Source organism: Rattus rattus, chromosome 8, assembly GCF_011064425.1.
Source record: "Rattus rattus isolate New Zealand chromosome 8, Rrattus_CSIRO_v1, whole genome shotgun sequence".
Taxonomy (NCBI): domain Eukaryota; kingdom Metazoa; phylum Chordata; class Mammalia; order Rodentia; family Muridae; genus Rattus; species Rattus rattus.
Window position 1 is genome coordinate 3879036 of NC_046161.1, and position 12064 is coordinate 3891099.

The 12064-nt window shown below is 40.8% G+C and overlaps 1 protein-coding gene across 1 annotated transcript in view; it reads left to right on the forward strand.

Moving 5' to 3' along the window:
* Mmp20 (matrix metallopeptidase 20) overlaps positions 1–7186 on the forward strand; it is a 37818-nt gene extending 30632 nt beyond the window's left edge. Inside the window, exons 9-10 of the mRNA XM_032911058.1 lie at positions 3810–3913; positions 5271–7186. Of these exons, the coding sequence (XP_032766949.1) occupies positions 3810–3913; positions 5271–5371 (205 nt within the window). The 3' untranslated portion in view covers positions 5372–7186. The remainder of the gene's footprint in view (positions 1–3809; positions 3914–5270) is intronic.
* Positions 7187–12064: the final 4878 nt, after the last annotated feature.

The following is a 12064-nucleotide window of genomic DNA, read 5'->3' on the forward strand; positions in this document are numbered from 1 at the left end:
AGATGTTAGAGATGTCAGAGCTGTGAGAAAAGCTGGTGAAGAAAGCTGCTAACAGGAAGTGGAACCAGCCCAAGAGAATGAAGTTTGTTGCTGATGAATACCAGACCTGCCAACAGCAGTCAACAGGGATGAAGAGGGTTGGAGATCTGAAGAGTGCTTTGACAATAGACGTGGAGATGCACAGTTTTGAGTTTGTTCAGCTCGTTTCCTGTCTTGATTCGAGGATTACAGTTAAGAGACTGGATGAATCTCAGAAGAAACTTTGAACTTGGGACTTTTAACATTGTTGAGACAGATATAGACTATGGGGGCTTTGGAAGTTGGCCTAAATGTATTTTGCATTATGCTGTGGCTAGGTATGGCCCCATAGAGTCTTTGAACAAGCCTATGGGGGCCAGGGAGTGGTGTGGTGGTTTGAATATGCTTGGCCCAGAGAGTGACACTATTGGGAGGTGTGGCCTTGTTGCAGTAGGTGTGTCATTGTGAGCATGGGCTTTAAGACCCTCATCCTAGATGCATGGAAGCCAGTCTTCCTCTGTAACAAAATGTTGACCTCTCAGCTCCTCAAGGACCATGACTGCCTGGATGTTGCTATGCTTCTTGCCATGATGATAGTGAAGTAAACCTCAGAACCTCAGATACACACACACGCACACGCACGCACACACTCACATGTGCGTGTGCTCGCGCACAAAAATGGGAAATGAGAAAAATTGGACTTTATTAAATTAAAATTTTTCTCCTTCAAAGATCAATAGCAAGAAAGTATGAAAAAGCATAGTGAATATGAAAGGGCAAGTAATATACCTGACAAATGACTTGTGAGTTACAGCTCAATTACTAAAAATGGCACACAGTCCAGTTAAAATATGATGGATGGACCTATGTAGACATTTCTCAAAATATATGTGCAGCTGTCAAAGTAACGTGGGTAAATGGCTGGTATCAGTGTCAATAGCTGAGGGGGAACCAAATCATACAGTCACTTCATCCATATTAGAAACTCTAATCCAAAGCTAAATCCTAGCAAGTATTGTTGAGAATGCAGGAAAGGCAGAACCTTCATACCATGGCTGATGGATGGAGAGTTACTAGGGCCACATGGGGGACGGCTCCTATACCCAAGAAAACTCAACAGAATTACATCACAGGCCTGTTCCCAAAAGAAATCAATGTTATGCACAAATATTTGTGGTGGCATTCATAATAATCAAGTGGTAGGAACAATCCAAATTACCTTTTTAAGTGTTGAATTGATAGATAAAAATGGGATAATTCAATCATTTGATATCATAAAGATGAAGTGAGTACAGACAATGGAAGAGTGCCCTGCAGCAAAGGTGTATCTGAAAACCTACATCGGTGTCTCTGCATTGTGATACCACTAAGTCACCAGCAACAACTCATGGCTACATCCTCTAGTCTACATTAAATGATGAGGCCAATGTTCATGAATGAAATAATCAAACTTGCAGAGAATTATAATTCATTATTCAGGTTTCATAGACAAGATTTTAGTGATAAGAAAATACAGCAGCATTTTTAGCAGATCATAGAACACAGTAGATTGTTGATCAAAATATTTTCTGTAATTGTCATGTTTAGCTAATAGTCATTTTGGTGGCTTATCATGTGACAAGAGTCAAGTTCAGCTACTAGTCACTTTAATGTCTTGTCGTGTGGCGGGAGTCATGCTCTAGAGTATCTCAGGATCTCTTCCCTCTGTCACTCCCATCTGTACCCTCAGCACTTGGGAAGGATGTTCTATTACCTTTGTTCAACAGTTTAAAAGATACGCACATTCTTACACACACTTACACACATTCACACTCACAGACACACACACACACAAAGATGAATGTTAAGATAACACAGCTAGAAAGTGGTCCATTGGGATCTATGTCTCATGCACCTTGAATCCAAATGGAATGTCCATTTTGTCTGCCAGATATACTTACTCTTTGGTTCATTTCACCATTTACTTATTGATTCAAAAAGTTCATGATTATTACTACACATAAATTCCTCTATAATCCTGTTGGCAAAGTCCTCACCACGACAGTGGCTGCCTTTAACCCTTACCTGGCCTGCTTCTCAGGAGCACCTCCACCATCTTCCAATTCTCTGGCCCTTGCTTTAACCCTTGCCTAGTGCAAAATGGAATCTGCTGACCTAGGTTTAAAGATTGAAAATTAAACCTGGCATGAAGGAAACAAGGAAAAACAAAAAAGAAAGAGAGAGAGAACTTAGGAATTAAATTTGTTGATGCCTTAATATCCCAGATCAAGTTACAGATCTGCTAGACCTCCTACTAAAAAGCTGGAGTCGGTAGTTCTTGAGATAGAAATAACCCACAATATCTATGGTTGGAGCGTGTCTTGGCTCCCACATATGGCAGGGAAGGGTGTCATATAACATGCATATTAATTACCTTAGCCTCATAATGGATCTTCTCCAAATGAAATCTTATAGCTCAGAGAATATTCTCATATTTTCTCAATTACACTGTGGGTAGACAAGGGTCAAAAGGCCAAACACAAAGCCATCTATCTATAGGTATGATGTTCTTTGCTCTGTCACTGGAATCCCCAAATATCTGTCCACAAAGGGCAAGACCATCACCATGTTTTCACAGCCAAATAAGGGCAGCACCACACCAGAAAGGGGAGGAGCATCCTTTGTCAGCACTTGGAAGGCATCAGTAGAAATTGTCTTCTTCTCAGCTTATATCCTCCCTGCCTTCATTGGGGTAATCTCTTTCCTTGTGAACTGATGAAAGAGAAAGGTAAGCAGGTGATTTGATGATGATGTCCTTACTCAACAAAACGAAAAGCAGGTACCTTTGTCAATGGCACAGATTCCTGGTCCCATATCTATGTTAGAGGTCTCAATGGAATATTAATACATCAGAATCCATCTGTTGACATGTTAGGAGAGTTCCCTCCCCTCCACTCCCACCCATAGTACTCTAGAGAGCAACCCAGCCTGAACAACTCTGTAGAGGCTTAGTTCCCCCTCAGATCTCTGCGATTGTTTTCCCCTGACCCATGTAGGCAGAGGCACATTTCAGGAGATGGAGGGCATAACTTGCCGTAGGAAACTACCCAGCAACCCAGGGAGAAAAAAAATAGCTGACCTACTGGTGATGTGTGCAGATGGGAATGCCCCAGCCTGAGGCTATGTGCTCATGAAGAAGGGACTTTCTCTTATTTTAAATGACATCTCACTGAAGAGTGAGAGTCATCGCCACCTATCCTGAGTTCATACTGTACTGCTGACTCACAGTCATAGCCTTTTACAAGTGTAACTTAGGTCACAGAAAGACACTTAACTGATGTCAGAAATAGAATCCTAATCTATTATCTGCTTGGTCACATCTTTCCAGGAAAGAGCAGTGGATTTAGGCGATGTGCTTTGAAAGATAAGAGGCTCCCAAGAGGAACTATCCTTTAGAGCCCAGTGGGCTCTTCAGTGTATACAATGAAAGACATCCCCAAGGTCCACCAACAGCCAGTGGTTCTGCATTGTGGGCTAACATGAGCGAATGGCAAGAGGCCAGAGAAGACGCAGGGTTCCAGTACCCGGAATGTTCGGAGTTTAGCAAGAGCCATTTTTTAAAGCTCTAGTTACTGCATATTTTCTTGGTTCTAATGTACTGATTATTCACACAGTCATTTATTTATTCAAGAGAGAGAGACAGAGACAGAGATATCTCAAATATGTTCAAAATCAAACCTAGCTAAAAATATTACTGACCACCTTAATGTCACCTATAATCATCAATAACTTATTTATGAAATATCTTTTAGCTATGATGAAAGAAAAAAGAAAATGGAAAAGGACTACCCAAAAAACACTGAGGAAGAATTTTCAGGAGTGAGTGGTCATATAGATGCTGCGGTGGAACTGAATGGTGAGTTTCCCTACAAAAATGTCCCCTGGGGAAATTAGAATAAGCAATCTGGGTTCTGCTTTAACTCAACAGAAATGGGGTTCAGTGGGGTTCACTGGTCCAAAGTCGTTTCATACCATTTAAATAGCCAGATTACCTAATAGAGGAGGAATTATTTTTAAAATTTTTTATTTAAAAATAAGTAAATAAAAATAAATTTGTGGCCCTCCCTTTACTAGTAGGCATGTTTAGAACTATGTCTTCAAGTAGGATACAGCTGACCCTGACCCTGACCCTGACCCTGACCCTGACCCTGACCCTGACCCTGACCCTGACCCTGACCTAACTACCATACACAGCCTTGGAGTTAATTCCGAACACAACATAAACTGGTTATGTGGCTTGTAATCCCAGAACTTGGGAAAAGGAAATTCAAAGCCATCTTCAGCCTGGAATGTGAGAGGCCCTGTCCCAAATGAACCACAAAAGGTACAGCTTCAGCCTGTAATCCCCGTGCGCAGTGCGTTGAAGCAGGTAGATGAAAGGTTTGACTACAGCCTGGGATACAAAATGGGACTTTTTTCTCAAAAAAGCAAACAAACAACACTACAACAATGGAGCTTCAATCCAGGAGCTGTAGTCTTCCCAATCGTTGTCCTTTCCATCACCCAACTCCTAAAATCAAACACATAGTTAAAGTTAGATGAAGTGAATATTTTATACAAACCACACAAATTTGAATACATCCTTTGAATCTTGTTCTTCTTGACTTGTGTATGTAGCACAGAGACAGACAGTGTTCAGAAACTCAAAGGAGATTCCAAATGTGACCTCTGTTCTCCTGGAATGTTGAGCATCCTTGGGAAACGCCTATCTATCTAACATAGATGAAGCCACTGGAAGATGAAACAATCTATAATTTAGTACTAATTGGTGTTAATAAGCTTCAGAGTGACTTCAAGAGACAGATGGGGTCAAACATGGCAGTTAGCTATTTCATGATACCTTACCTGGTTCTGAAGGTCAGCTTACTATTTGATAGACTATAATAAAGGAGGAAGGACTTCTGTGAGAAGAATGGTCTAAGCAAAATCACAAAGCATGATGACCATGCTCTCATATGACCTGAAGTGAAGCCCGCACCCTACTGGAACAAAGGAAATGTTGGGGAATGGTCTAAGAAGTTAGGGATCAGGTTCTAGAGCTTGTTGGAGCGCCATAGAAGACAAGCTCAATGCCATATAATCAACCCCTGACTCCTCATTACCATGTCAAGAAAGCTGTGATTGCATTTGAGACACCCCCCCCCAACTTTAGAGTTTCACACGTCTCTCCAAGGGATCTCCAGTAACCACAATTTCAACTTTATCTCCTCTAGGTTACATTTACTTCTTTTCAGGACCAAAAACATTCAAGTATGATACAGAAAAGGAAGATGTGGTTAGTGTGGTAAAATCCAGCTCCTGGGTTGGTTGCTGAATCGTCAGGTCTAGTCTCTCCACAGGGATGAAGATCGTTGGGAGCAACTGAGGACTGGACATTATGGACTAAGTGGTTTGTCAGAGACGTTCTTCTCCAGCCTTTAGTCCTGAGGGTGATTGAAGGGTCCTTGAAAATAATAACAACTCTATTGTTTTTTCTAATATTCATTCACAATTTTAATCTAAATGAGAAGCCACCTTTATTCAGAATCACATAATATATCCTTTAGTTAAATATTCATTTTTTTCTTACCTACTATAGTAAAGCAAATAACTCTGGTTTCTGTTTGTAGAAAAAAATACTATGTGCACTTATATGCACACACACACACACACACACACACACACACACATATACAAATATTTCATTAAGCAAGGTTATTACCATACAAATTATAATTACCCCTTAAAAACAATGGCTGACCATCATTTACTGTGATGGATATAAATGTACTTCTTTGTGTCTGGAAGGTATCATGAACAAAATGCACCAAGTGTGTCCTTGGCCCTGGCTGTCCTCTGTGTCTCCCACTGGCCTCTGAAGTGGGTTGGTAGACAAACACTCCAATTAATCTTCATGCTCCCCAACAGTTGGGCACTCTGCAACAGAGAACCTTTCTAACAAAACCCAATAAAAACGTCGTGTTAGAGGAGTTCCTCATTTCTCTTTTCTGTTAATATTTACCAACTTTTATCATGCTTTATTTGGCAACAAATTCTGTGTTACCTGTGTAAATGTAAATGATCGTATCATAAGTATACAGAGCCAGAAAAAATAATGTAGTCTGATCTATTTCCTACTTCCTGGTAGCACCCTCAGTGGAGATGTCTTTGATCCACCTCAGTTTCTTCTAAATAGTTTTCTACTTAAGGAAGGTTTTTTTTGTTCTTTTAGTTTGTTTGTTCATTTGTTTTAATTTAAATTAAACCTTTCCTTCCCAACTCTACCCAGTTAACAACACAGAAAGAATAATTGCTCTCAGTCTTGTGGTTTTAAAAAAACTTTAGTACTAGAATTCTAGAACCAGTCTAGAGAAACTCTACATTTTAGGAGTTCTAAAATTGAAAAATATTTTTACTTCATAGGTTACCTAGAAGAGCTACAGTTTATAACACCTATAACCTGTTATTGTTAGCATCGTTTATTAAATTTGCTTCCTATGCTCATGAAAAGACTGAATGACACTCTGTTACTGCAAGTGTTCCATTTGGCTTCTCTTACTAAAAGTCACTGTGCATACCCAACCAGATGTTGACTATTGAAGACAATATCTAGTACCTTTTCTAAGTTCAAGGTGCCCTACTGAGAAGCAAAGCCTTTTCACTTTTACTGCAGGCTGGAACCCACTTACTATCAATAAGCAGAAAACAAAGGCAAACAAACAGAGACTAGAGAGATGGTTCAGAGACTAAGAATGCATGCTGCTCTTCCAAGAACCTGAATTCAGTCTCCAGCACCCATATGGACAACTTACAACCATCTGTTAATTCCAGTTCCAGGCAATCTGATCCTCTCTGGTGGCCTCCTTGGGCACCTGCACATGTGTGTGCATATTGACACACATGCATATAAATAAAAATAGTTTCAAAAGCAAGAAAGAGCAAAGTAGTGTGGCAGCCCTCAAAATGTTAAGCAGAAACCCAGTAATTGCACTACTGTGTGTATATACCTGTGAGAAATTAAAGCACAAGAACTTGCACACCAATGTTCATGGCAGCATTATTTGCAGTAGCCAAAAGTGGACAGATGTCCATCATGTGATACATGTGTGAATAAATGTAGTAGATTCAGACAATGAAATGTGCATTAAACCAAAAAAGGAATTAAGGGCTGAGACATGTAATAATATGGATAAAGTTTGTAAACCTCATTCTAAGTAAGAAGGTGGACACGAAAGGCCACATGTTGTATGATTCTATTTATATAAAATGTTGATGACAGAAAAATACATAGAGACAGAAAAGAGAGGGCTTGTCAGAAGCTGTAGGGAGTGAAACAGCTGGGGATGGATATAAAGTTTCTTTTCTGGGTGGTTGGAAACGTTCTAGAACTAATGGTAGTGATGGTTGTACAATTCTATGAAGATACAAAAGCCACTGAATTATTCATTTTAAAACAGTGAATTGTATATTTATAAATTCTATCTTGATAAACTTCTTATATTGTAAAAACATAAATAAGCAAGAAGATCAAAATGATGTTGTCAGCCATGAAATTCCTGCAACATGGGAGCTGTGGCCAGAAGCACAGAGCAATAAAATGTAAGGTTGAAGACATCGAACATTGAGCAACCAGATGGATCCCTTCCTTATGTCCAGCGCCACCCAGAAGCTAAAGGCTGAAGATGCTCCACCACAGAGGGATGTCACAGAAAACAATGAGGCATGTGCTCTGCGGACAGACTGGCTGCATTCTGAGAACTTGTTTTCAGCTATGTGATGGTCTTCAAATTCTCTGATCTGGGAAAACAAATAAGAATAGTTTTTGACCTCCTGGGGACATTTAGCAATTTAAATACTTGACTCAAATTATACCAAGTTCTGAGAGTAGTTCCTTATAGTCTTCACTAATCGTCCTTAATATGATTAGTTAATTTTGTTTTGAGATAGTGTGGAGAATTTAAAGACTTGCCTTGAGATCTTACAAGATTTGGTGACCTGTAACAGCACATGAATTGATAATTGGTAACCTGGATTTTTTCTTCTTTAAATACCAGATTAAATTTTTAAAAAAATTAGAAAATGTACTGACTGTGGCTAAACCCATGGCTCAAAAGAATGATTCCCTCAAATCATTATCATGTATTTGTTGAATCAGGGGTGCAGTGGTTCTTAGCTGTAACTCCTCTACAGTTTGAAAAGAAACAGGCTCTAAAGCACGAGACAGTTTTATGTCACTATTTACAGCACTAACCCTATTAGATGTAAGAAATATTGAAGAAATAACTTATACACCATGAAATTTCCATATCTGAGGGCTTTTTACACACAGATTTGTCACATAGGGATAAAATAGAGACAGTTGTCTCTGCTGAGTTCCCTTGCATTAGTTCCCTTGGCATCATTCACTTAAATATACCATTCTGCTATCTATGTGTCATTTACACTTCATTAAATACATACACACATAAATACATAGCACACAGATGACTAAACTATATGTGAGTATGTGTATAGCTTACCTTTTACAGGAGGAACCTATGCATCCCTAGACATTGGGATCCATGGAGTGCAGGAGTGGTCTCCATGAAAACCCAGGGACATGGCTCTTCCCTTAGCTTCAAGGTAATTAAGTGGAAAATTGTTGTCTCATGACAGCTCCCTCTCTGATGACCACTGATGGTTCTCTCTTAACCTCAGTATAGCCTGTTAGCATCGCCCTCTGAAAGCACCAGAAAGGCTACTGAAAGATGGATGGATTCTCCTGGCAGGGTATGTCTCTAGTGACTCCCTTTAAATTTTCTGTGATTGGAGTCAAGTGGCAGCCCTAAGTTAGGTGGCTGGAAGGAGGGAAGTCACATTCCCAAACTCACCAGGAGACAAGTCAGACCTCTATGTCACAAAGTGGATGCTAACCAAGTAGGCAAGGTCTTACTCAGAAGTCTAAACATGTACTTCTGAGTTATCAGAGGGGGCTCAGGGGGTCCTCATTAAGACACATCCATGTTTTGTCCTCGTCTCTGTTCTCATCATTTACTATAATGTATCAAACGGTTTCTGTGAATATTTACAACTAAAATACCCAGCAAGGTACCATTTGAGGCTAAGTGTATGGCACTGGCCAGTAGACTTCCTGACTCCCACTAGGAGAACTAAAAGAGTCTAAGAGAAAAGATATTCTGCATTTTCCCCCAGCAGGTCTGAACAAAGGAGATGATACGTCCTCCTCACAGATCTGAGCAAAGGAAGATACATCCTCCTCACAGATCTGAGCAAAGGAAGATACATCCTCCTCACAGATCTGAGCAAAGGAAGATACATCCTCCTCTCAGATCTGAGCAAAGGAAGATACAGGCTGTTTTACGACTGCCAAATGTATCTGTAGTGTTGCTCACATCCCAAGGTGACTTGATGATGTGGTCAGGCTGAAAGTCTTCTTTTTGTCCTCCAAATTGCATAATCCAATCCAAGCTCTATTCTCAGAGCTTGAGAGGGGAGCAGGATCGAGAATCTTCTGGTAAATGCATTTCAGTTTGAAAGTAGTAAATGATTTTGCTGGACAAATTAGCATGTTTTTCAAATGTACATGTCTTCATTATAATCTGTTCTCAATCTAACACTCCTCCCTCTAATCCCATATGCCATTTAACATATTCGAGGATAAAGTTTAACTTTTCTCCCACAATGCACTTGTTCTCCCAAGAGATGGAGGAAGAGATCAAAAGACAAGGACAAGAGCCAGTGAGCACAATGAATCCCTCTTAGGTTGTTCACAGTAAGGAAAGTTATGTGCTAGGATGAAGTTGTTGGCAACGTGCTTAATCTTGGGATATCTCAGGGCAATAATAGTTATAAATGAATTTAACCTGAGGTTGATTGATCATTGCAGGTAGATTTAGGTGCATGGTAGTTTTAGGTAGATGGTAGAATGGCTACATGTCCAAGTTGACCATATCCTGTTCCCCTGTTAAACTATGGACACATTTCTATATAGAAATTTGCTGCACATTCCTAGGTAACTGCCACTTAGGTGTCTGAGAGAATATTTATCTGGGGACACACCTAAGAATGGAATTGTTGGGTCAAAAATCTGTGCGTGGATTGAGTTGTATTATGTACCACTAAATTATTTTCAAAGTGACTGTAATTATAAAGTATACCTCCACCTATAGTGTGTGAGCATTTTCATAGAATTTTATTAAATGGTCCTTTCTTTAGAGCATTCACTGAGTGCCAGACACTATTGAGTCATGCAGGTTGTAATGTTCCCTTTAAGTGAGATGAATATTACTCTTTCTCCATTTCCAAGCTCAGTGAACTTAACCTGTAAACGCTAAGAGGGTATAGCTAGGGAGTGGAGCCTCAGTCCGGTCATCTTACCTCCTGAGACCCATGTCAGTTCAGTCACACTCAAAGCAAATGCATGTGACAGATGTCCTCACAGGATGCTGGAGGAAGAGCATTGCTTTTCTCTGTGTCACACAGCAGTTCTCAGCTCTGGACTGGAACATGCTGAGGGCTGCGAACAGACAGGGAGCTCCTAGATAGAGTGAGAATGGGAAAGAGCATTGGAGGTACTTAGTGGGGAGATAAAAGGAAGGCAAGGCTAAGCAGTGGACAATGCATAGCAAGGCCAAGAGTCTGTCCCCACGCTGCCCTCAACATTGGCAGCTTACACAGTCACATTCTTCATCAATGAGTCATCTGGTTCTTCTTGAACTGACTGGGAAGCACAGGGACAGAACCCAGTACTCATGCCCCGGCCTTTCCCTGGACACAGTTCATTGGTTATTTACTCTGCATCTACAGCCTTTGTTCTTTGTCCTGATTATCTGCTTCCTTTCCTCCTTCCACTGGTGCTGTGAGCACCACACTGCTGGGAATTCCTCTTAAAACGCCCACAGTCTCTTTAATGAGCCTTGCCTTGCAAACTTAAGGTGAACCCTGGGCAAAATGCCCTGAGCCTCTGTGGCAACGTCCCATCTTTCCAAAATGCACAGCTGGAATGTTCCAGGGCACCAAGTCATCCACCTTCCACCTTCTCCCCTTCCAGATTCTTGACCCCCTTGAGAGAACGGGAGAATTAGTCGGGTGATTTTTATTGTTGTTTGGTTTTGCTTTGCTTTAGATCCAAAACATAGACCAGCCTTGCACATGAGATGAATGCTTTCTCTAGATACAGTTTGTAGAACTCTCTTCCCATACTATCTGCTTCCCAGCTTATGGTGTCAGTGGTTTTTCTCCCCCATACACTCCTGCCATGATGTTACAGGACCCAGCCAGGTGTTAGCATCCACTTGGATGCCTTAAACCACAGTATAAATTCCCTGTATTTTGAAAGAAATGATGGAACAGATTTTACAGTTTGGCCAATGGGATGAACACTAATCTCTTGTCCACTGAGCCTGTGTCCATCTTAGAACTTATAGAAAGCCATGAGACAAAGGCTGGAATGTGTAGTTTTTAACTTTGAGACAACTAAATGATCCTTTCTTTGGTGGGGGAAGGAGGACCTGGATCCAAGCATCCAAGACAAGGAAGTCCAAGCTTTAATCTGTCTTAAAGCTAAGACCTGCCAGTGTGGGCAAAAGTAAGATCTGAGTCCAGATATAGCTGTCTCCAAAGTCCATGCTCATGCTATAGCCCTCTGTCATTGCCTGCACGTTAGCCAACTGCTGGACGCCGCAAATCCTAGTAGCCCATGTCCCCAGTTCCAACACTAGATCATGGCTCAGTCCTTTAAAAAAACAAAAACTTATCTTGGCAGAGCAGGGTTAGCAACACAAACTAGGGTCGGACCCTCGAGGACCTTGAGTCTGTCTTCTCATTACTAATCTCCACTCCCAAGCCCTAAAGAAAAATTTTGTCCCTACAGAAGCAGCCCCACTAGCACAGATCCAGGGATCATTTCAGACCAATCTGGACAAGGGAAGAACCTCAAGAGGTAGGGAAGTCCAGTCAGCAATGCGCAGTTTCATGATCACCAAAGGGAACTCTGCTGATTGTGCAAAGTAACCATGGAAAATCCTCA